The 25,282-nt window shown below is 49.9% G+C and overlaps 1 protein-coding gene across 2 annotated transcripts in view; it reads left to right on the forward strand.

The window, feature by feature from the left end:
• PCNX2 (pecanex 2) overlaps positions 1-25,282 on the forward strand; it is a 288,039-nt gene that overhangs the window by 261,179 nt on the left and 1,578 nt on the right. For both annotated transcript variants that reach the window (XM_072823047.1, XM_072823048.1), the window contains 7 exons: positions 789-1,022; positions 2,514-2,626; positions 16,036-16,180; positions 16,676-16,906; positions 17,433-17,707; positions 18,364-18,548; positions 24,303-24,751. In XM_072823047.1, the coding sequence (XP_072679148.1) occupies positions 789-1,022; positions 2,514-2,626; positions 16,036-16,180; positions 16,676-16,906; positions 17,433-17,707; positions 18,364-18,548; positions 24,303-24,751 (1,632 nt within the window). The remainder of the gene's footprint in view (positions 1-788; positions 1,023-2,513; positions 2,627-16,035; positions 16,181-16,675; positions 16,907-17,432; positions 17,708-18,363; positions 18,549-24,302; positions 24,752-25,282) is intronic.

Here is a 25,282-nt window from a genome sequence, read left to right on the forward strand (position 1 = left end):
TCGCCAGTTGGGATTCCTCAGTGGCGTGTCTGATGGAGGGGAAAACACGGGTTATTTTTGAAGGCATCGCAGATGTCCACTGTCTGGGCACCTGGGAATGTGTGTGCATGTGTTTCAACAATTCTACATCGTAAGTTCTTTCCATAAGGACTTTGTAGTTTTTGTTCATTAAACATTCCTGGGCTGGGGTCCTGGGAGAGGGTCTGCCCCAGTGTCTTTTGGCTGCGTCAGCACACTTGGCATCCACAGAAGCCTGCAGTAACCCATGGGTGTTTTTGTGTGTCTCTCTCAGAAAGGATTGGGCTGGCTGTCATTCTTCCTCACCACGGAACTTCTGTTCTGGTACATTCTGTTAGCATTCTGTTCTCACTTCCCTCATCCCTGTGGAGACCCTTAGGAGAGGACATTTTAGAATGTCCCAAGTGAGTTCTCTGCATCAAATCAAGCAGCAAAGGGGAGCCTGGGTGGCTCAGTTGGTGAAGCATCTGCTTTCGGCTCAGGTCATGATCCCAAGGTCCTGGGATTAACCCCTTGTCGGGCTCCCTTCTCAGCAGAGAGCCTGCTTCTACCTGCCCCTCTGCTCCTTCCCCTGCTTGTTCTCTCTCTGTCTCTCAAGTAAACGAATAAAAAATCTTTTTTAAAAATCCAGCAGGAAATACAATGACACCACATGTGGGGAGTTCATGTCTCATACTTCCCTGGAGTTACTTTACAAAATGTAATAAGTAAAAAGTCTTTCTGTCTTTAGAATGGCTATATGGGCTCAAAATCTTGCTTTCTCTCTGCAGAGTATAATATACTATATGGTAACGTCCCCCAAACTTCTCTCCTGGATCAAAAATGAATCACTTCTGAAGTCCTTGCAGCCTTTTGCCAAGTGGCATTACATTGAGCGTGACCTTGCGATGTTCAACATTAACATCGATGATGACTACGTCCCATGTCTCCAGGGGATAACACGAGCCAGCTACTGTAATGTTTATCTAGAATGGATTCAGTACTGCGCACGGAAAAGACAAGAGGTAGGTCAGGGAGGTGGGGGCCAGAGGTGTTGAATTAAATTTTAAAAACAAGGAACATTTTATATAAAGTCCATCTCTTTCTTATATTGCATGGTAGACTATAATAAAATAGAGGAGAGAAAACATTAGTATTTGGATAAATGTTTATTTAACAATTAAACAAAATTAAAAGGAAGAATTCATATACCCTGTCTCCAGTGAAGGAGCCTTGGAGGTATATTTCCCTCTATACTGGGCTCAGGACTAGTGCAGTTTTTAGCCTCTGCCATAGCTCTAAAACTCTGGAAGCTTCTTTGTTTAGAGTTGCTTTTTGAGATTTCCTTACAAAGGATATCTGTGCTGAAATGTGGAGGATTTACAGGACATATTGAATCATGGACAGGCAGCCAATCTGTTTAGCAATCAGGATGGTCCCACCCACTCCTGCAGTTGCGTGTGTCTTGTGCATATTGCTCACGTGCTGGAGACACTTCTGGAGATGAATGCAGCCTCTTAGAAATGAAACCGAGGACAGTGACAGCTTCTAAAAAGAAGAGGAGGAGGGTTGGCAAGGAGAAGGAGCAAAGGGAAGAGAAGGGGGAGGGAAGCAAATGGAGGGAGTCAGTTGACTTTGCTTATGGGGATTTGAAAAACTGGATTAATAAACTGTTGATGGAGACAGTAGATTCAAGTGGAAGACAAGCTCCTCAGGGGTGAAGTGTGTCATTGTAGGACTTGTGGGAACAAACCAATTTACAACCCTAATCCAAGTCCTGGACCTTTACGTGAGTGATTAAAAACAGGTTGTAGAAGGAGCAGGCAGCAGAACCAGCTTTCTCCAAGGAGCAAGTGTGCTGATTTCTTAACCCATGCTTGGCCTCTTCAGGTGGCTGAGGTATTTAAAGAATCTATTGCTATCCCTAGCTATCCTCGTGATGGCGACTTCCCTCATTTCCTTCATGAAATCATTTCATTTTTCTTGCAAAAGATATTTGACTCTTTCTTCTGCATCTCCCCCACCCCTCTCTTTAAGCTGACTTTGAATGACCTCTTTAATTTAGTTGTTGATTGCGGACTTATGGTCAATTCAGTGGGCTCCTTGTTCTAGGGAGAACAGAAAACCCTCCCCTGCACATGATCCCTGTACTCCGTCCTTCCCTGTTAGTCATGCCTCTGCTCTGCATTGGACAGTGTTCAGGTGGGTATTCATTTGACCATAAGCTCTGCCCATCCTCACCCATGAAATGCCATATTCAAAATTCCAGAGAATTAGGCCAGCAAGGCACATGTCAGCCTCTTTTCTCCTCTAAAGTATCTTCTCCATTTCAATTTTTTTTCCATGTCTAACCACAAGAGAAAGTGTTTCAGGGATCAGAGATTTCCCCATCCCTGGGGCATGCTGGTAGACGGAATGACCAAATGGCTGGCCTACAAAGTTCCCTGGGATGCGATCCTGTGACAGTGCATGATGGAACCTGAGGGAAAGTTGAATGAACATCCTTGCTCTTTCAGCCCTCCAAGAACCTGGACAGTGATGAGGACTCTCCTTTAGTGACCCTGTCCTTTGCCCTCTGCATCCTGGGGAGGAGAGCTCTGGGAACGGCAGCCCACAACATGGCTCTCAGGTACCTGAAGACACAGTTGATACAGGCACTGACATTTTATATTTTTGACAGATATTTATCAGTCATTTTATTTGAAAGTTGGACTGCTTATATAAATAGTTCTTGCCATAATAAATTATGTTGGACCCCTAAGGAGGCTTTTTGATCACTGGGACCTTTGGAAGTTCTGCATGTGGAAATGGCATTAACACAGAACAGCTTAAAACCCCAGAATCCTGGGTACAGAGCCTTCGGTGTTCCAAGGGTCCCGGCAGATTTGCCAGAAAGATGAAATGAAATTATTTATTGGAACTACCTAGCCTGGTCTCTAGCAAAATTAATGCTTAATACAGGCTCATTCCCAGGGCACCTGGGTGGCTCGCTGGTTGAGCATCTGACTCTTGCTTTTGGCTCAGGTCATGATCTCAGAGTCATGGGATCAAGCTCCGAGTCGAGCTCCTCGCTCAGCATGAAGTCTGCTGGAGATTCTTTGTCCCTCTCTGTGCCCCTACCCTTGCTCATGCTCTTTCTCTTTTTCTCTCAAATAAATAAATTAACTGATTATTAAAAAGAAAGTAAAAGTTCATTGTCTTTCCCTGTTTTTCCACACCAAAGAAAATTATCGCATCTGTGCTCTAGTCTGGACCCTACCCTGCCCTGTCTCTGCAGGGCTTTGATTAATTGGCTGTCCCTTCAGTTGTTTTTTCAAACTCTCTTTCTACCAGATCTTCCTGCTTTGTATGCAAATAGCTCAAGTTTCTCTTCTTTTTTAAACAATTGAGCTATAACTGGCATATAACATATTAGTTTCGTAATGATTCAATATTTGTATATATTGCAAAATTATCACCACCATAAGTTTAGTTAACAGGCATCACCATATGTATTATGTTACAAAACTTTTATTTGTGATGGGAACTTTTAAGGTCTACTCTCTTGGCACATTTCAAGTATACAATATGGTATCCTTAACTGGAATCACCATGCTGTACATGACATCCCGTGACCTATTTATCTTATGATTGAAAGTTGGTACCTTTTGACCCTCTTCACCCATTTCGTGCATCTTCTACCTCCTTCCCAGCACTCCCCAGTCTGTTCTATTTTTGAGCATTGTTTTTATCTTGTTTTGTTTTTTAGATTCTGTGTACTTAAGATTGTATGGTGTTTGCCTCCATCTGTCTGGCTTATGTCACTTAGCATAACACCCTCCAGGTCCATCCATGTTGTTATAAATGGTTGGGTTATCTTTTTCTTATGGATAATAATATTTACAAATTTTTCTTCTTAAAGAACCAAAACAAAGTTAAATTCTCTCCTGGTCTTTTCACCCTCCATCCTCTGTCACCTCGGCCTTCTGTTGCATTCACAAACAAGGTCTAGGACTTTCCTTCACAAATAACACTGAGCTCAGCAGCTGCCGCCACCCCACTGCCAGTTAGCCTTCTGCTCCTGATCCTCCTGTGAAGCTGCTCTCATGACTTCCATGCCACCTTCTCATCACCAGGATCATTGGCCATTTCAGACCTTTCCTTTGGTACTTAGCACCAGAGACAAGGTGTTCTGGATTCTGCTTGGTCATCAGGACCACCCTGATGGATGCACATTAAAGTCTTTGGGGGGAGGGTTAAATATCCTGGTGCCCAGGCCCTGTCCCAGTCCAGACCAGTTACATCAGAACGCCTGTGGTTGATATAATCTCTTCATTTCTCTCTGGAAGGCTGTAGCCTTGAGTCACTAAGAGGGAAAGGTCAGCATAGAAGTAGGTGGAATGTGTGATGGTAACTCTTTCAACTCCCACGTCTCTGGATTTTATGATTTTCTTCACAGGTGAGAAATGCCAAGTGATCTACCATTTTAGTGTTGAGTTAAAACCTGTTCTAGGAAATACCCCAGGGCATAGTTGACTGTCTTCTCCTGCCTGACTCAGCCTCCTGCTCCAGCCCTGAGCGGTTCCCTCCGTGGTCGTCTGGGACCCAACTTGATGATGGAAAGCCTAGCAGAAGTCTTGTGTGTGGGCTTTGTAAAACAAGGTGATGTGGTTACGGCAGGGCCTCCTCATGAAACTGTAAGAAGGGAATGCAGTGGGGAAGGCCTTCAGAGGATTCTGGAATCACCGAATGAGTCTTCAGATAGTCATAGCATCTAGGCAGATGATCTTTTGTTTGATCCACTTGAAGTTGTTTTTTTTTTTTTAATAAATTCTGAATTTTCTGTACAAATTGCAGATAAAATGCTTCAAAGACTTATTCTTTCAGTTCCTACCTAAGCTATTAGCAAGGACTTCTTCAATCTTGCTCTTTGCATAGCTTGTTCAAATATTCCTGATCCAGGTGTTTCTTGCTTGGTCTGCTTTATTTATTTTTTTTCCTTGATTAAGCACCAGGCTCACCAGCTGCTTTTTGAAACCTTGTTTTGATGAGATTTTCTTTGTTTCAAACAGTTTTTCATACTCAGCGTCAGCTCTGCTTGTTCCAAACATGGTGATGAGATAAATCTGGGAATAATATGCTTGGTACTCGAGGGAAAGATTTGATTATCTGGGACTGGTTCCCTTTACTGAGAGGTCTCATACCATAGCAAAATCCTACAGCGTGCTTTCATTTCAGTCTTTGACTAACAGAGGTAACTGATTTCACACACTGCCCTGGGCCAATGGTTTTGGGGCCTGATGTCCACAAAGTTCTGACTTAGCTGGGTGTGTTGTAGGACATGGGGAGGGACACAGTGCGAGGGTAGGTCGGAGCATGACAGGGCCCCCACCTCTCCTGCCAAACAGCTGTGCTCTGCATTTTATATGCTAGAATTCAATAAATTCAATAGGTTTTGATTACAAAAAAAAAAAAAAAAGATTCCATAGCTCAAAAAATGTTTAACTGTAATTTTTAGATATAGTCAAATTCCTCTCCAAAAAAGCTGCCCCAATTTGTAGGCTCACCAAGAGTGTATTGTCATACCCTCACTAATGCTGGAGATTTGGTCTTAATTTTTCTAGTCTCATGGGTGAAAAATGATCTCATTCTCATTTGAATTTGCATTTCTATTTTTAATACTGAGGGTAAGGATCATTTTACATATTTATTGGTCACATGTTTTTTCTGTGAATTGCCTGCCTATTTATGTGCTTTACCATTTTTATTAGGCTCTTCTTGATTTTTAGGAGGTATTCTTATATTATAATCATATGTGTTAAAAATATTTTCTATCAAGGTGCACTTGGTCTTTATTTTTATCTATAACATCTTTTGTTTTAATTTACTTTATAATTTCTGGATTTTGTGTCTTTCTTAAAAGGGTTTGTTGTTGTTGTTTTTTCCAGCTCTAGAATATAAAGGTAATGCCCTCTATTTTCCTCTGATACTTCTATAGTTTTACTTGTTTCTGTTTAGGTTTTGAATCCTATTGTGTCCTGGGATTTGATTTTACTCTACTTATTTTACTCTACTTATTACCTATCTTGTTACATTTTCATGGATTCTAGCAAAGGACACAAGACTCCTGGGTCAGAGACAAAGGACTTTATCTCTCATAGCACAGGGGCAGCATGAGCTTCAGGCTGTTTTTTTCTGATCTCCTTTCCCTCAAGACTCACAGGGATGATGCAGAGCACCATTTTCCATGACAGGAGAAGAGCACTTAGCTCAGGGAACCAGCAGTTTTGTAGCAGAGAGGTATGTCATTTCATCACTCAAGGATACTCACTGCAATCATGGCCCTGGGGAATGGCCCAGGCCTTGCCTTCTTGGTGAAGCCAGTAGGATATGTTGCAGAAGGAGCCTGCTAGACTACTGGCTCCCAACAAATTCAAGTAGAATATATTTTCATTCATGATGGGAGGTAGGGATCCATTTTTCCCCCCAATGGATAGCTAATAGTCCAATACCCTTTGCTAGTAGCTTCTCATTAGTGATTCAGTCAATTAGTTAAAAACACCACTAACTTGAAATACCAATTAATGCCATATGCTATATTCCCATTCATAGGTGGGACGTTTCTGGATTTATGTCTGTTAAAGTGATCAATCTCTCTATTCTTATAACAAAACCATGCTGCTGGGTTTCCTAGAGTGATACATTGTTTTGAGATCTGATAAGCCTAGTCCCCCTATTTTGGCTTTTTTCTTGTCCTTTTGTGGTGGGTGCTATTCTTGCTCATATTCTCCTCAGGTGAAATTTAGAATCAATTTTATAAAAAGCTTTGCTGGCATTTTGATGGATGTTGTATTGAATTTGCTTATTGAGAAAAATACAAACATCACTCAGTAATATGGTGCATCTTTGTGATCATTCTGTTTTTTAAATGTCTTTCAGTAAACTTTTATCATTTTTTTGAGATGTGCAATCTCTTGATGGATTATTTCTAGATATTTTTATAGGTTTATTGTTTTGGGGAATAGAACCTTTCTTTCCTGGCACATTCTTGATGCAGGAATATAGCTAAGTGACTTATCTTTTTATTTGATCTCACTTTGAGCACCCCTACTGAACTCTGTTATATTCCAATTAATCCTCTTTGATTTTCTGGTAGGAACACCTGTCTGCAAATAATGACAGTTACGGCTCTTTTTCTTCCCAATATTTATCTTCACTTCTTTTTCTTATTACATTGGTTATGACCTCCAGGGTAATGTTGGAAGTCTGTGCTAGTGTCCTATTATTGCTGTAACTAATTACCACAAATGTGGTGGGTTAAAGCAACATAAATTATCTTATAATTTTGGAAGTCAGAAGTCTAAAATGGGATTCACTCAGCTAACATCAGGGTATCTGTCTCCTTCGGGAGGCTCTGAGGAGGAGAGTCTGTTCCCTGTTCTAGAGGCTGTCTCTTCCTCCATCTTTCGAGCTAGGAATTCAGCTTCTTTTGATCTCTGTCTGATTCAAACTTTACTTCTCCTCCTTCCCTCTTTCATTTATAAGGATCCTTGTGAGTACATTGAGCCCCCTCACATAATCCAGGATAATGTCTCCATCTCAAAATTCTTAATTTAATCACATCAGCAAAATGCTTTCTGCTGTTGAAGGTAACATGTTTACAACTTCCAGGGGTTAGGATATGGACATCTTTGGGGGCACATTTTTCTGCCTCCCACAGCATCCTTACTTTAATCCACATTACAGAGAACAAGAATAATATTTTAGCATTAAAATGTAAGGTTTGTTTTAGAGCTCTGACATGTGACCTTATGGTGGGTCACTCTTGTGATTTGAGGTCACATCTGCCATTTGTAATAGACCATTTTATCAAGTCAGGGAGTTTCCTCCTCTTCCTAGCTTGCTAAATAAAACTTTTATCAGGAAAGGAAGTTGAATTATTTTAAAACGCGGGGCACACATTCAGATGATATGCTTCTCCTTAAATCTATTAATGTAACAAGTTACGTTAATAGAGTTCTTCACATTAAAAGATCTTTAAAGTTCTGAGATAACCTTTATTTGGTCATGATATGATAATCTTTTTATATAATGATAAATTCAACTTGCTAACTGTTTTAGAGAAGGGACAGGGAGCATAGAGGGAGAAGGGGGAAAAAATCTTAAGCAGGCTTCTCACCCAGTGTAGAGCCTGATGTGGGGCTCAATCTCATGACCCTGAGCTGAAATCAAGAGTCAAAGACTTAACTGTGTTTGTGAGTTTGTGAGCCACCCAGGTGCCCCACAACTTGCTAAAATTTAGTATACATAGTACACCTACACATGTGTAGCCCATGACCTCTGTGTGTGTGTATGTGTGTGCAATCTACCCTTACATAATTTTAAAATCAGGAATATGCCTTTAGGTGTACTTTATAAGACCCCACAGGTCATTCTCACATATTTAATGTTAAAGAGTTAACAAATGATTTTTGAACAGTAACTCCCTAGAGATATCTTACACAGCAGGCTAGCATAAGTCACAAGCTCTGCTTTATTAGATGGATTTGTTGGGGAAATGTTTTTGACTTTACAACAGTGACATGGCACTGAGACAATCCTCAAGAAATAAAAATATGTATATGCAAAATTAGGGAGAATGAGTAAATGGAGAATCATCGTAAATAATAAGCTGAGTGCAAGCAAGCAAAGAGCACAAGTTTATACAGTGTCTTAAAATAAAATGCCCATGTATTTTGGAGATAGAATGAGTTAATATGGACATACCAAGCAAATATGGATAATTTTTTTAGATTTGGAGTTTGAGGCCCATCTTCTTTGGAGAACTATGTCTCCTGCTGAAGAAAGGCACACATCCATAAAGATATACTTTAGCAGGAAGTCAAAATAGTTTCACTGATCCCAAGCTAAAAGATAGCTTGATTGCTGTCTTCCATGGAAGGTGGTGAGTGGATCCTGGCTGATGCTCCATTTATAGAGATAAAGGTGAGAAGATGGTTGCATTTTACAGCAGCACCATGTTTGCTTGAAGAAGCAAATGAAAATGAAATTTTACTATCTCTCGGCGTAGACTAGGGTTCCAAGAGAATAGAGAACCCCAAGATCAACATAGTCTTGAAAAATGGTTGGCAAACAAGCCAGCCATAGTGTGCTGTGCCAAGCCCTGTGCAGGAGACTGAGAGCTCTGATATGTGACCTTATGGTAGGTCACTCTTGTGATTTGAGGTCACATCTGCCATTTGCACATCTCTCTCACCCACAGTGGATAGAGGAAAACAGCGTTCCTCAGAAAACCAGGACATGATCTCTGTTTCTTCTCCCAAGCTTCCTTTGGAGATGATGCCCAAACTAGGGCCAGATGTCATACAGGATCATCTTGTTGACAAGATTGAGGTCCACTTTCTCCTGTTGGAAACTTGGAAGCCAGAATCTAGGCGAGAAATAGACAAAGTAAACATGATGCAAGATCCTGATTAAAATCAGGTTATCCAGCTCAAATAAAAGTCTCAGAGCATGTAAAAAAATCTATAAGTTTAAAGCATAGGAATGAATTTATAACCTAGAAAAAGGAGCAAGCATTTCTGGGACCTTAAATTGTAAGACTGCACAGGAAGTTCTTCTTCTACCTTGGCCTGGTGGATGGGTTCCACTCCACAGCTTTTCTGACACAGCTGGACGTCTTTAGGAGACACTCAGATTCTCTGGTCCCCTGATCCCCAAATCTCAGGATTACCTGGGCAGCTTGATCAGAATATAAACTCTAGGCGCCCTCACAAACCACCAACTGAGGATCTCCAGGAACTGGGTCGGGAAACCTACTTTTGATTTTGAAGGGCCACCATGTGCCTGATTCCTTGGGTCCCGAGGTCGGCCTCCCAAAGCATGTTCACTGAGTAATGGGAGATGACTCATCGATATGGAGGCTCAGGAGCACAGAAGTGTTGAGTGTTAGAACATCATGAAGTCAAATGTATTTTTAAAAAGCTTTTCATCAGGGCTTGCCTTTTAATGATTTCTCACTTGGGAATTAGTATTTCATAATTTATTTGGGATTTATTTGAAATAACAACACTTGCTTTCCAGTTATTAGGTGGGATTCTGTAGCATAAGCATCCTTTGGCTTATATCTGAAGTTTACGCTAAAATGCAACTAAAGGTGGCAGCGAACACCTACGATGTGCCCCCTGCATACATACTGGGGACAGTGCTCAGAGCTTGACTTGAGTTCACACATTTTATCTTCCGTGGAGGCTTGAGAAAGGATGAAGTGGATACTGTCACTGGCCCCATTTTAACAGCTGGAAAAACGAGGGCACAGAGAAGTGACTGGCATAAGTGTTTCACCACAGCGGAGGCCTGACCAGTGTCCAGAGTCCCACTCCTGACCACCACTCTGTGCCACCATTAACCCCTTCTGCTCCATAGGAATTCCTCAATGGCCCCGCATCCCTGAGGTGGCTGTGCTATTCCATAGCACCCACATTTCCCTCCTCACACCCCTAAGCTTCCTTTGTGGACAGTTCCCAAAGCTCACAGTGGTCCATGCCCAGGGATGCTCTACCCTCTGGGCTGCACCTTGCCTGTCCTGCTGGCCCAGGCCCTCTCTGAAGGGAGTTGCTTCCACCTTGCACTCTGAGTGCCCTCGATCAAGAGATAGAGACATCTTCTGTGTCTTTCAGGACTCAGGCCTGGATCCCGGAGGACAGAGGAATGCTGGACACTGGAGTGTATTTGTCCCTCTTCTCACAGACCCATGTCCATTGTCCTCAAACCACACTTATGCACCCAGTCCTTGATATACAGAGATCGTAGCAAGCCCCTCATCCAGCCTCCACATGTCCCTGGACAAGCTTGATTTTAAGGAGGAACACAGAAAGAAAGATATGATAATGAGGACGAGGGACTTGCCAATATCAACAAATATCAGAGCCAAATGGAAGTGTGGGTTTAGGTTTCTGGCTCCCATCCCTCCAGCTCTTCTGGGCCATATGCTGCCTCTCTATGTGGTACCTGAACTCTAAAACCAAGCGAAGCACCTTGGTCCTACCTGAGGGACACTGCTACTTTCTTTCAGAGTGCCCTCTACCAGAGAACCAACGCCAACGTTGGCTCCATTTTAGAGCTTCCTGGATGAAGCGTACATGAAAGTACTCTTAATACTCTATCAGTTCAGGGTGTGTGCGGAGTAAATACACCAAATTAAACTTGTGGAAATCGCAGGTGACCGACCTCAGGGGGGTGAGGTGGGGGTGAGTTCAAGAGTTAGTTCATCCCAGCACAGCCTCTAGGCTTGTCCGTAAGAAGACGGCTCCAGTTACATTACACATTCTCAAAGCAAGTCTGGGTTTCCTGGACAGGTGGGTAGCCAGAAGGCAGCCGTGGCTTTGCTCTGACGCATCTTCAGTGGGATGAGATACTGAGTCTTTGTTCCCCACCCATCTTACTCTTTTTCTTGTCCCTTTTTGGCCTGTTTCTTCTCATAGGAAAGGGCTAAAATAGTATATCTTGTGCAGGCACCCACGAGAATGAGATGAGCTCATGGGATGGAAAGCGCTTAGTAATCTACAAACCATCAGAAAAATGGAAGCAGTCAATCAACCTTTAAAAAAAAGATTTTATTTATTTATTCATGAGAGACACACAGAGAGGCAGAGACATAGGCAGAGGGAGAAGCAGGCTCCCTGGGGGGACCTGATGTGGGACTCGATCCCAGGACCCTGGGATCACACCCTGAGCCAAAGGCAGACGCTCAAACACTGAGCCCCCCAGATGTCCCTTAACCTCCTTTTCTCATACTTCTAGTTGCTTCGAGGTGGTGCCAGTCACCGAGATGATTCTTGTTCAGTAGTGGGGTGGGGGGAGCTTCAGCAGGAGAACGTGGCTGCGCAGTGGAATTAGCTGGGCGGAGTGCTAAATTGCACAGACAGAGTACAGTGCACGTAAGGCTTGCTGTGCCCCGGAGTGGACCTGCTCTCGGAGCCCGGAATACTGGCCGCAGCAGACTGGCGCAGCTCCCTGCGTAGCTCCGTTACTAATCAGGAAACGCAGGGAAACCCAGCCTGCAAATCACACCTAATTGTTGCCATATGTTCTACAAGCTCTCCATTTACTGCGCTGCGCTGCAGCAGAAGGCTGTGCAGGCCTGGTCTGTGAACACGCAGTACGTGGGCCTGTTTGGAAGGGAGTGAAAACGAACCCATCAGTCATTGGAGTCATCTGGAGAGCCACTGTGAGTCCTGCAGGAACTGTCCCAGCATTGAAGTTGTTTCCCCCCTGAGCCCTAAAATTCCTTAAGCCTGGATTCAAGATAATGACCCCATTGTCCAAAACTGAAAATCTGTAACCTCCCCTGGTGCTTTGTCTCAGAAAGAACGGGCTTCTCAGCACAGGCACTGCGAGCATTTGGGCCGCATGGTTCTTTGTCTTGGGGGCCAGCCTGTGCTTTGTAGCAGCAGATCTGCCTGCCTTCTTCCACCTGGTGCCAGAGCACACCACCACCTGCACTCCCGCCCTGCCCCAGCACAGTTGTGACATACAAAAAGGTCTCCAAGTATCCTTCAGGACCAAACATGCTAGCAGTTGAGAACCAGTGAGAGACGGTACATGTGAGAGCCGGGCTGAGCCAGTCAGTGATGTCGATATAAGTAGGAATCAGAGGGGTGTAAGCAACCTCGGGCTAGAACAGAGCCAGGAGGACTTCTCTGTGAATAAAGAAAGCAGGGTTACAAGACGGTGAAGACAGCCTTTGCTTCAGCCAGTCATCCTCAAATGGTCCTTGCTGTGAAAGGTGATGGAGAGGTACGCTGCAATGAGCAGGACCAGTTGAAAGTTGTCAGCCTCGGGCTGAGCGCAAGCTAGCGTGCCAGCAGTGACGGGCTCTGCAGGCGACAGCCAGGGCCTCGAGCCAGAAAACAGCCTTTTCGAGGGGCTGTGAGCAACGGTACTTAAGTACCAACAACCCCAGGCTCTCATCTATGTGTGTCACCAGCAGCCATGTCATTATTCACAGGAAGCCAAGGCAAGAACCAGAAAGACAAGAGCAGGAATTCGGGCAATCAGAGAATCATTTGAGACCCAGCTTTATGGTTGTTGGCGTCTGCTCGGGCTACAGAGTCACTCGGAGGCAAAGGCAGGAACATCTGTTCTAACACACACACGCACTTCTCAGTGAGAAAGGCAAGACCATGGCTCCCATCCTAGCTCCGTGGAGTGTGGATTGAGCCTTAGGAGAGGAGCTCAGGGCCAGGCCAGAAGCAGTGCAGACACAGTCCCTCTAACGGAGCTGGGTGGAGGGGCAGGATGCTAGGTTTGTTCTCAGGTCGAGTAGCATGGTGTGACAGCCCAAACAATACATGCCCACTCTTTTCCATTAAAAAGAAAATGCACTCAAGCACCAGCTACTCATCAGATTAAGGAGCAATATCTTTCTAGTGCTGTTTTTATTGAATTATGAGCACACATCTTGTCCCACGGCAGCCCCTGCACATCTCGCCGTGTGTGGTCTTTGTTTTTTTTTTTAATATTTTTAAAAATATTTTATTTATTTATTTATTCATGAGAGACACACACACACAGAGAGAGAGAGAGAGAGAGAGAGAGAGGCAGAGACACAGGCAGAGGGAGAAGCAGGCCTATGCAGGGAGCCCGACGTGGGACTCGATCCTGGGTCTCCAGGATCAGGCCCTGGGCTGACGGTGGCACTAAACCACTGAGCCACCCGGTCTGCCCCGTGTGTGGTCTTTGGTTCTCTACGTGTGGTTCTGCTTCTGTAACACACTACTATACACCTGTGGCACCTGCTCTGCCCTGTCCCTGACCTAATCCCACACAACTGGTTGCAGTTGCCCCTGAGTGGGTGATTGCGTGGCCAACAAACTCTATGGCAGGACAGGATGAGGCAATCTAGGTCACTAATATCCCAGGTGGGGGGTGGGGCACCGGAGGCAGGGGTGGGGGGTGGCTGTTCAGTCCCCATGAAGGCGACAGCTCCAGCTGTTGGCTTGGGGGTGGGAGCTTGTCATCTCCCAGTGAAATCTTAAAAGACAAAGCACCAGAAAGCTCCCAGTCAGAAACGTGCCCCAGGTGTCCCAGAGCCCTGGCTCCCTCTGCCGCTCAGGGCCTCCCCTGCTCATCGCATCCCTGTGCCTTCCTGCTCTTCCTTCTCTTAAGGATAATGAAACACCTTTCTTTCGGGATACCTTTACCTTTAAGGTACGAGGGATAATACTGCCAATCCAGTGGAATTCTGGTTCAGGCTTTGTTTTTTACATTGCAAATCATTTAAAAGGAACAGCATTAAGTGCGACAGTTCATTTTCTCGGAGACATGAGAAATGGCAAGTGAAGCATCTGTTGCTGGGGCCCTTCCCTCGGAAGCTGCATTTGCCCTCCCGATAAGTAAGCAGTCTGTGGTTGTTCTGCACCGGTGCTGAGCAGACCAGAGCCCCGCACCCTCAACTCCTTGCCGCTCTGGGTCCCTGGGCGAGCCCCTTGGTCTTCCTTTGCCACCATCCCCACCCCTACGTCTTGGAGGAGCATTTTGTCTTCCTGTGTATGCAAGCAGCCTGGCATTCCTAATGCTTTCCAGAATAAAACCCACCCATGTCCTGCCACTTTGCTGTTCCTTCACAGCACCTAGCCCCCACCTGATGACAGGGGCACTTCTGATGTTTTCAGCTGATAGCAGGTAGTACTCGTTACTGCAAAGCTTCTGCACTTGGCATTTGCCCTGCCGCAGCCGGGCCTTCGGTCTTGCACCTCCTCCTTCGTTGCCTCCCGGGTAGTCGCCAAAGCTCCCAGCCCCAGGAAGTCTCTGTTGTTCTGTGAGGGGGGAGCCTTTCTGGGAAGGCTGCCTCCTGGGACTCTTTCTGGAAGGTTCTGGGCTCCTCAGGCCATCCCACCCCAAGCCCCACCTGCCTGGACCTTGGCTGCTTCCGTTTCCCATAGTCTGCTCTGACTCGAAGCCTCGGCATCCCTCTCAAGAGAGTTCCAGGAGGAAATTAATGATAGTGGTACATTTTGCAACGAAATGCTAAAATAGCAATCAGTGGAACTATTTCCCTGACGTGCAGGACTAATGTGCTGTGTTGAATCAAAGGCTTGCTCAGTGAGCCAACTCATTAAATCCTTATGAGCAGCCATCCTCAGAGATTCTCCTTCTCGCACAATTTTCCTGCTCATTCTGTCCCGGTTCAGCACTATCAGGGCTGCTGTTGCTTGTGCTCACCTCATAACTACCTCTCAGGGATGTGAGAGGCCAGGGTTGCTAGAAGGGGCTGTGACTGAGCGTATTAGTGGAAATAACGAAGGAAGGAAGAACAACTCCTCCTGTTCCCATCGTACAGGAGCCGTTGCCTTCCAACCCAGGTTCATCCAAAATGTAAAGCGCCCAGACCGCAGAAGATTTCTCCTGGGTAGACTCTCGTGCTCCCCATCCCAGCAATGCTCAATTATGTGCAGGAAATGGAAGCAGCGTGGGAAAAACCTAGAAACTCGGAAACCGGGATAATCCTGAGAAACGCTTCAGTCAGTCACTGTAACCCCCGCGGCGCCTCTTCCAGCTCTCTTGGCAGCAGGGCGGCGCTGGCCAGGGGATGAGCTCGCACAATCCAAACGACCGACTTGAGATTTCTCTGGGCTCCATCCTTTTCCTCTCCACCCTGTGGCGGGAGAGCAACGTGAGCCCCTGGGCTGTTGGGCAGGTGGCCCTGTCAGCCACCCCCTGAGGAGGACACCCCTGGGAGTCCTGGGACAGGCCGCTGCACGTGGAGGCCCACGGTGACCAGCACCTGAGATCAAGCACAAGTGGCTCGGGTGGCCCCCCCACCCCCCCAGGTTATGGAGGCTGGCACTGAGGCTGGCCATCCCACCCACGGCTAGTCAGGAGGGTGTGGGTGCAGGGGCCCTGGCCGGGTGTGGGAGCACCCCACCTTGGTCATCTATTAGAGGCACAAAGGTCATTCCCGACTGGACAGGTGGGAGGCACAGGCCTTGCTCAGAGTGACAGGTTTCCAAACACTGTTCAGTGTAACCCAATGGTCATTCGGGCTTTGCTTTACAGCCTGGATTCCTTCCTGTATGGCCTCCACGCCCTCTTCAAAGGTGACTTCAGGATCACAGCCCGCGACGAGTGGGTATTTGCCGACATGGACCTTCTGCATAAAGTGGTGGCTCCGGCCATCAGGATGTCCCTGAAACTTCACCAGGTAAATTAAATAAATAAATAAATCCTTTTTTTTTTTTTTTTTTTTAAAGGATAAATCTGAAACAGGGGGAAAAAAGAACTTTCAGGTCCCTTTTCTTGGCATGGCATTTGTGAGTGGGTGTGTTACTTAGGTAACTAAACATGGAGGCCATCCAGATAGTCTTGACATCAGCCAGTGGCCACTGCCCTCAAGATTGGCTAGAAGGTGGCGATCCCCCGCTAGGACAGGAAAGGAGAACTGACCAGAGAAAATGACAGCTCAAGTGCCCAAACCCCAGGCACAAAGCTGTTTCCCAGGGCCTGTACCACCAGTCGGGGCAGCGGGACGAGGAGGTGCCCCCTACCCAGGTCTGGATTCGGACAGAGTGTGGAAGGAGAGCCCATGTGAAAGCGGATTTGACTCTTCGGGTCGTTGGCCAAGTCGCCATCCACACATTCACCCACGGGTCAGCTCTCTGGCCCTCCCCGAGCCCACAGACGGACTTCTTTCTGCCAGGACCAGTTCACTTGCCCCGATGAGTATGAAGACCCAGGGGTCCTCTATGAGGCCATCCAGTCCTTTGAGAAGAAAGTAGTGATCTGCCACGAGGGTGACCCGGCCTGGAGGGGCGCCGTGCTGTCCAACAAGGAGGAGCTGCTCACCCTTCGGCATGTGGTGGACGAGGGCGCCGACGAGTACAAGGTCATCATGCTCCACAGGAGCTTTCTGAGCTTCAAGGTCATCAAGGTACAGTGGCCCTACCCCCTGCTTGGCACCCGCACCCGTGCGCCAGCATCTCTTTCTGGGACACAGCCTCAGAGGAGCAGAGATGGGCCTCAGGGCTGGGGTCACTCACGCTCTTGAGAACCAGTGTGGAGGCGAGGGCTCTGGCAAGAAGTCCCGGTAGACACACATGTAGATGAGGCTCAGGACCCAGCTTATTTGTAAACACTTTCTTGTTCTCCAAAGTTCCAGAACTTTGATAATCTCTTCTTGGACCTGGGGTCTTTCTTACCAGTATTTCTTCTCTTTGTATCACTTCAAACTGCCAGACAGCTTCCTTATTTGCCCTGTTTCCCCCTGGGAGTGGCACCCCCCTCACCTCATAGGACTGCTCCTCCGGCCTGCCCATGAAGATGGCGTTAGGCCAGAGGGGTGTAGTCGGAGATGATCAGATGCACAGCCCTGCTCATGGTCTATAGGCTAAAAAAGCATCAAACTGAAAACATGCACCATCATTTGCTCTTCTCCTCGCCCCTTCCCCGACCTACAGGTTAACAAAGAATGTGTCCGTGGCCTCTGGGCAGGGCAGCAGCAGGAGCTCATCTTCCTTCGCAACCGCAACCCAGAGCGTGGAAGCATCCAGAACAACAAACAGGTCCTCCGAAACTTGATTAATTCCTCCTGTGACCAGCCTCTGGGGTACCCCATGTACGTGTCTCCACTAACCACATCCTATCTAGGGACCCACAGGCAGCTGCAGAGTGTCTGGAGTGGCCCCGTCACTCTGGACAGCATCAGGACGTGGTTCCGAACCAAGTGGTTAAGGTAGGTCTTCCTCACCCAGGCCTTCATCCAGATGCGGCCAGGGGTGGTGCGGTGAGGCGTGGAGAGCTCCCCACTCTGGCTAGAGTTTCACTGTTGACCGCCGTTTCCTTGTATGATTAAAACTGCTATTCCCAAGTGGCCTAACAGGTCATTTGTTTCCACAAGCAGTTTCAGATGATGATGAGTCCGAGGAAACCTCACACAGAGGAGGATCTGTGCCCCTCACACTTGCCCAGGCTGAGGTCTGGCTCGCCTCCTTGCAGAGCGGCAGAGGTCATGGGTCTGCGGGAGTAACTGCTGCACATCTGGCCCGGAGACCAGGCCTGAGCTCCCCAGCACATGGCTCTCATCCAATAAGCCCCTTGACCTGCTTGTAAAAATGTCCCTGCTTAGCTGGAATGAATTCAAGGAGGTTTGGCCACAGAACGGCAGAACTCTGTATCTCAGACCTCAGAGCCCAGGGTTCTTTCAGAAGGTCAGGGCTCTAGATACTGGAGTTTGGGGAGCAGAACCCCCTTCTCCCCCCACCCCCAGCATCCCAGCTGTGCTGCTCACCCGCAGAATGCGGTCTTCCACCCTGATCCACATGGGCATGGGGGCCGCTGAAGGGGTAGAAACGTCTGGTGGGAGTCCTGGAGATTCCTCTCTCCTCACAGGGTGCGGAAAGGCTGTGATTCTGGCCAGCATGGGGCTGGCCACATTGAAGATGTGGATAGAAGGTCTGCTCCGTCTGCAGGCGGCGGCCAGGCTCCAAGTGGCGAGAGCCAGGAGAGCAGTACAGAACAGCCCAGAAAAGATGGGACCCACCACTGGTCGCCCCATGAAGGGACACAGAGGACAGGTGGGTACAGCAGGGCCTCACAGTTACTGATCGGGGCTCCTTTGGTTCCAGTGACTGAGGCCGCGGGTTATGCTGTCATTCTAACTTCCAAGAGCTCCTTCTCGAAGAAAGAAATAAAATCAAGATCGGGCCAAAGGATGCCCCAGATTTACTGACTCTTGTAGGTTCTACTTATAAAAAAATCTCTGTTAGACTCAGCTTTTATCCTTTATCCATTTCTTGTCTATTACCTTGGCCAGCCATCTCTCCGTCCGTCCATCCACTGGCCACCTCCTCCCATCCCACCTCTCACACCTTCGGTGGCCATTGGATCATGTGCCTTCTGTGTCTGGCAGTGTTGTAGCTCCTGATCCAGGCTGGCATGTGCATCCTTCTGAGAGTGGAGCCACGTCCCTCTCTGAATCTGTGGGGTGCGCAGACAGGCTTCCTGTTCCCCCATTCCTGCTTCTCTCTGGTTCCCATCTCCCCCGTGTTCACCTGACATTTCAGAGGACAAGAGGGGATAAGGGATGCCAGCAGATGGGATGGAGGAGCTGCATTGGTCCACATCTGGGATGGATTTAAACTTTAGAATCACTTTTAAACTAACGGCCACCAATGAGTTAGGCTCATTCAGATGGATGAGGTTCTGGAACCCACTCTGCCGAGGGTGACTGAGTGAGGAAAGGTGACATGGAGGCCTCACAGAGGACATGCCAGGTGACTGGAGGCAGGAGAGGTGGATGCTCTGTCCTGGTTCCTACCAGCCTCAGTGCTTGGCTTTGCCCTTCGCAGCCTGTGAGTGATTCTACCTTTTGGCTTGAGTGCTTCCTCACCGTCCAGAAGCCTTCATGAAGCACCTCTTCATGCATGTCCTACGGGCCAGCTCTGCACCGAGTGAGCAAGCAAGGAACAATCCCTGCCTCCTAGAAATGCCCCACACCAGGTGGAGGGTGTAACTGAAACAAGGTTTATATAAACCACAGGCAAGACGATAGACAGGTGGTAGATAGATGATAGATGATAGAATAATATATATACATAAGGAGATAGAGACACAGATGGTCGGTGGATGGCCAGGTAGTTGAGATGGAGAGATGCAAGCGAGGAAGGAAGGAAAGCAGATAGGCAGGGAGAGAGAGGGAGACGGGTAGCTAGGCAGAGAGGCTGATCACTCTCAGGCTGGGAGTTTCTTACTGCTTCGTGAGCACTTGTTTTTCCTGCATGAGGAATGGTAGGTTCAAAATCCCTGGAGTGCTTTTCCGGATGGGAAAATGCAAGGTAGCTTCCAAATGGAGAAATGGCTGCGTGCCTGGCACATCTGTCCAGGTGACTTGTCGCACCAGGGCAGCCTGGAGTCGGGGGGATCTGGCTGGAGGAGGCCGAGCTCTTAAAGAGCTGGAGGTGGGTGTGCTGGATGAGGCTGGGGCTCCGGGAGCCGCCTCCTCCTTTCGTGAGTAAAAAGGTGCCAACGCTGGTTGGCCTGGCAGACGCCAGTGTTCCTCCCTCCCCCGGAACCCGGACACCATGGGGAGTGAATGTTCTTCCCGTTTACAGCCAGAGGCCTGCAGCTGGCAGCAAATGCAGACTTTTGTGGCAGATGTTGGAGCAGGATCTTCCAGAGCCCCAACCAGCTGTTAAGTTTTCATTATTGCTCCTTAAAACTGCTCCTACCAAGGTCCGCCTGGCCTTCCGCGCTCTACACGGTGCCGAGGCAGGCCTGGGCCCCCCTCCAGGGGCCTGGGCTCCGCCAGCCCCCGCCCGCAGGCCGAGGCTGCCCCGGGCTCTGAAGCAGCAGTCCTCCCGTTCAGGGGCTTGAAGAGCCGGCCGCCACGCCCCAGTGGCTTCGAAGCCACCTGCCTTGCTGCCGTCCCCTTCTGCTGTCTGCCCGCCCACCCAGGTCGCATCGGGGGCTCCCCTGCTGCGGTGACAAGCGTGATAATCAGTAACGGTCCCCCGGCCCTCGCCAGGTGCCCAGCGCGGTCCTGCGAGCTTTCCAAAGTGCAGGTTCACTGGTCCTCCCCGTGACCCAAGGCGGAGGCCTTTCCTGTCCTCCCCTTGCAGCTGAGGAGACGGGCATGAAGCTAGGTCACTGGCCAGAGTCACCCAGCTGGGATTCAGACCCAGGCAAGACGGGCCCGGAACCTGCCACCCTCACCCCATGTGCAGTCCCGTCATGATGGCCTCGGGACCCTGGCAAGGGCTCCTCTTACAACTGTCCCTCTGGCCCACACCCAGGGCTCCCCGAAGCAGCCAAGCCGGGCTTGTCCCCACTGCCCGCCGGGTCTCCCCTGGGCTCCACAGGCTGACGCACCTGCAGAAAGAGGTCAGCGCCCTCCCGGCAGAGGGATGGAGGGCGGGGGGCAGAGGGGAGCTGCACCGAGGCCTGCCACCCCCTCCCCACTTCGAACACCGGAGAACCTCCTTCCTGCTCCCCCGCTCTCGCTGGCCATCCCCACGGCCCTGACAACCGCCCAGGATCATAAATCTCTTTCCAGCGAGCAGCCACAGTGGTGCCGTTTTAACTTAAGACAGTTCGACTGCTTCTTGGGGTGGGTAGCGGCTTCCCACCTCCCAGGAAACCTGTATCGGTCCACGGGGGCGGCCGACACACAACTTGTCTCTCCCTCACTCAGGACGCAGACGCCTCCCCCTCCTGCCCCCTAGAAAAGTTAAATGTTACCTCCTTCTTACCACCACCGTGGTTAAACCACACAGGGACACTGGGCATCTTCGGCTGAGGTTCCTTGCCCCTGCTCACTCCCTGTGGGTGGGACAAGGACAGAACCTTCTCGTCTAACCTCCCTGTCCCTCAGCAGCTAGAGACACCCTCCAACTTATAAGCAGCATGTTGGAGCCCAGGACTCAGAGGACCCAAGCCCAGGAAGATGAGCGCTTCCTGAGGCTCCTACACTGTGGCCCCTTGGCACCTGGTAGGCAGCAAGTACCCGCAAGTGCACACGGTGTGAGGGGACAGCCACACCAGCTGGCCCTCCAGGGACTGTCCCCTTCCACCCACCTCCTCCTCGGCTGGTGTGGATGTGTGGATGGCATGGGCACTCGGGGTGGGGGGTGGGGTTCTAGCTTGGAGAGGGCTCCGGGCACAAGGTTTTCCATTCCATAAGGCTCAGGGGGTCCCAGGGACAGCAGGCCCTGAGAAGGAGCCCCTCGTGGGGAGGGGCAGCCCCCACACCCCGGCTGGCCGGCCCTGCCCGGAGCAGCCCTCACCTGCTGCTGAGATCTTTGGCACGAGATGCAGCCAGGGGTGGGAAGCCACCACCCGCCGTTCCCAGCGGGCCAGCTTTCCCGATTCCCGAAGGGCCGTCCCGTGGTACTGTGGCTCCGCTGGCTTCCTCGGCTTCCGCCCAGCTGAGTCACCTCCGTGCCCACACGAGAGGAGGCCTGTGGGCCTGGACGGGAAGCCAGGAGCCTGCCCCGCCAGCTCGGGGAAGTTACAGGCCGTTCGCCAGTCAAGGGGAGGCTACTCCTGCACCCAGATCTCTGGTCATGGCCTAGAACAGCAGGGGGACCCCTGTCCCAGCTCCCAGCACGGTAAGGGCCCAGGGGCAGCCTGCGGGGGCATCCCCACGGTATCAACCTCCCTGGCAAAGCATTTTCTAAGCTCCCCAGATGGTGCTGGCCAAGGTAAAGGAGTCCTGTCCCCACACTGAACTGTCCAGGGCTAACTTTATTCGTACTCGGGGACTTCGGAAGCTCTGGGTCTCCATGTGAGGTCGGTGTTGCACGTGAGTCCCCACCACACTGTGGGTGCCCACCCCACCACACTGTGCGGCCTCAACTACGGCCCGACGGCCGGCAGTCCTCTCACCTTGCTGCAGAGTAGAGTCCCAGCCGGAAGGGGCCTGGTCCCCGTGGGGGAGACTGGTGACCTACTTACGGAAGGCAGGTAGGAATTCGTGGCTAATGTGCATCCCAGACTAGAGAGGAAGACTGTACCCTCCAGTGGGCCAGGGTGCACCACGGCCTCTCAGAGAACCAGCCACGGTGAGGGAAAGGTACCAACGTAATGAACCCAGAAGGGTCATTTATACAGGATTTCAGAATCTCGGATCTGAGGAGGTTTTCCCGGGAAACACACATAATTTGATAATGAAGCAATTGGTAAAGTTAAGTTAAATTACAAAATAACAATCCTGAGTGGCACAAATGCATTTGCATGGTTTGCCGACTTGCTCTGCTTGCAAAATTCATTTAGAAAAAAATCAGGAGCAACAATCACAGCAAATAGCTCCGAGAAGGCCTGAAGCAGGGCCATGGGGGGAGGACTTCTGTCTTGCGCCGAATGTAGCCCCTTCCCCTCTGACGCGTGCCCTGGTTTCTGGAATTAGCTGAGAAGTCCCCCACCAAGTGCGGGTGGTCCTCGATCCAGCATCAAAATCACCGACTTGCGGATGAATGGGGAGTATTTCTGGGCAGCAGTCAGCACAGCAGTATAAATCACAAACAGATGTTCGGCCTTGTCAACTCCAAATAAACTAACAAATGGGCGGTCTCCGCCGATTCGGACTCGTCAGGGTCCCTTTTCCGTTTTTTCCTCTGTTGGCGTAACTCCCTCAGCTTTTCAGCAGCCGTCGGCCAGAAGGGCCCCAGCTCCGGGGGAGGGCGCTGCCCACACTCATGCCAGCCCCGAGGGGGGCGCCCGGGTGACCCAGCAGGCGGGCGGGAGGCAGGAGAGGCCAGGTGGGGCACACCCGTGGTGAGGGGCACCCCGCTCCGCACTAAGGTCCACACGGGGCTGCAGGGGACCCCTGGGATCCCCATATTAACACGTTCCCTAAGGAGTCCTCTCTCATGTCACCTCTTGGGGCCTCCATAGACACACGTAAGTATTTTAGAATCACCAGATGCACAATTAATAATTTGGGTTGAGGTGGAACATGAGAAAATGCACGGGACCGTCCTCAGGGCGCCCACCCCTTCACCCCCTCTGCTTTTATTGAGTGAATGCCTAATTGTAGCAGCTTCGGGAGACATGTCGCTAAGGCAGCTGGTAGAACTGTGACGTCCGTCGCTGGTCGCTCCCTTCAAAGTTATAGTTTACAACTAGAGCCCAGTGATTACCGACGCTTAAGAGCTGGAGTGTTGCAGCAGCACACACGATCCTCCTCGTGCTCCTCTAAAGCCACAAGAGTAGGCTCCTCTCCCGGGGTGTGGGCAGGACCAAGTCCTTGGGGCAGCCCAAACCCTTCTGTCAAGAGCGGCTTGTCTTGCAAGCCTGGGCAAGGGCTGGGCCAGGAGGGGGCCTGTGCTGGGCCGCATGTCAGGGCAGGCCTGGGCCTGGCCAGTTGCGTCCATGGGGGCCTGTGAGGGCTTCTTAAGATCTTGATTTTAAGGGAAAACTTTTGTGGAAAGCAAAGACTCAACCAGCATATGGCCCCCCCCTACACATACACCTTTTTAAGGCAATTAAAATGATAAAAGCCTGCTGATCAGAGGAGCACAGGAACCAAGGTCCTGTGGCAGCAACCAGGTTCTGCTGCTGGTACATTCTGGGTCGCCTAGGTCTGGGGCTCCCAGGGAAGCAGGACTTGCATCAACTGCCCTGGCCACCCCTCCCTGTGACAGCATGTCCCACTTGCCTTGGGATGCCCTGGGGTCAAGCCCTTCAGTCCTTGGGGCCCCCACTGGGGCCATCTCGGCCTTGACAACGGTGGATCAACCTGGGCTCCTAGGGCCCAGGCTGCCCGCCCCGCCGCACGGCCCGACGTTGGTAGGCACCTCTGCCATGGCAACCTGTTGTGCTTTCTTCTAAAGGCAGGAGGAAAGGCAGGAGTCAGTCTGTCCAGGCACATGGGGCATTAAGTCAAAGGCCAGCCGTGCTGAGCTCGTCCGGCCCGAACCTGGAAAGCCACCAGGCCTTCCTGCAGACGTCCACGTCGGTCCATGAGTTGGCCCAGCGGCTCTCGGGCAGCCGGCTCTCCCTCCACACCTCGGCCGCGTCCCTGCACTCGCAGCCCCCACCCGTCACCACCACAGGCCACCTGAGCGTCCGCGAACGGGCCGAGGCGCTGATCAGGTCCAGCCTGGGCTCGTCCACTAGCTCCACCCTGAGCTTCCTCTTCGGCAAGAGGAGCTTCTCGAGTGCTCTGGTCATTTCTGGACTGTCTGCCGCGGAGGGGGGCAACACCAGCGACACCCAGTCATCCAGCAGCGTCAACATCGTCATGGGCCCCTCGGCCAGGGCCACCAGCCAGGCCACACGGGTAAGCGGCTGGGTCGGCGGGCCGGGCAGGTGGGTGTCTGTCGGTGGACTCCCACGGCCCTGTCCACAGGGTTCCCAGGGTGACAGGCGGCAGGAAGTGCTAGACAGCGGGTGTTCTGGCCATGCTCAGAGGCAGATAAGATACACAGGACAAGTCCTGGAACTAGTAACGCCGGGGTGGGTGGTGCCGCAGAACACTGTCCCCTCAGCCCTGGGCTGGGGATGTGAGCAGGAATGTTCTCCACGCATCCACAGAGCAGGAGCAGGTCCTACTTCATCCCTTTTCCCATCACTCTGGCCTGGGGGGGAGGACAGGACACATGTCAGCAGGGGAGTTAGACCCTCACCGGGTCCTAGTGCCAGATTCGCTGCCCAGGTGCCCTCCTGCTCTTAGGTATTTAAACATTAGAAAAAGAGAGGTTGAAGGACTTGCCCCACATAAACTGTTACTCCTCCAGAGCTCCAAGCCAGCTGATGTGAGAGGAGCACTTGAGCTTTGTCAGAGAAAAAGTGAGTAGGTAAATAGAGCCCC

Source organism: Canis lupus, chromosome 4 (genome assembly GCF_048164855.1).
Source record: "Canis lupus baileyi chromosome 4, mCanLup2.hap1, whole genome shotgun sequence".
Lineage (NCBI taxonomy): Eukaryota > Metazoa > Chordata > Mammalia > Carnivora > Canidae > Canis > Canis lupus.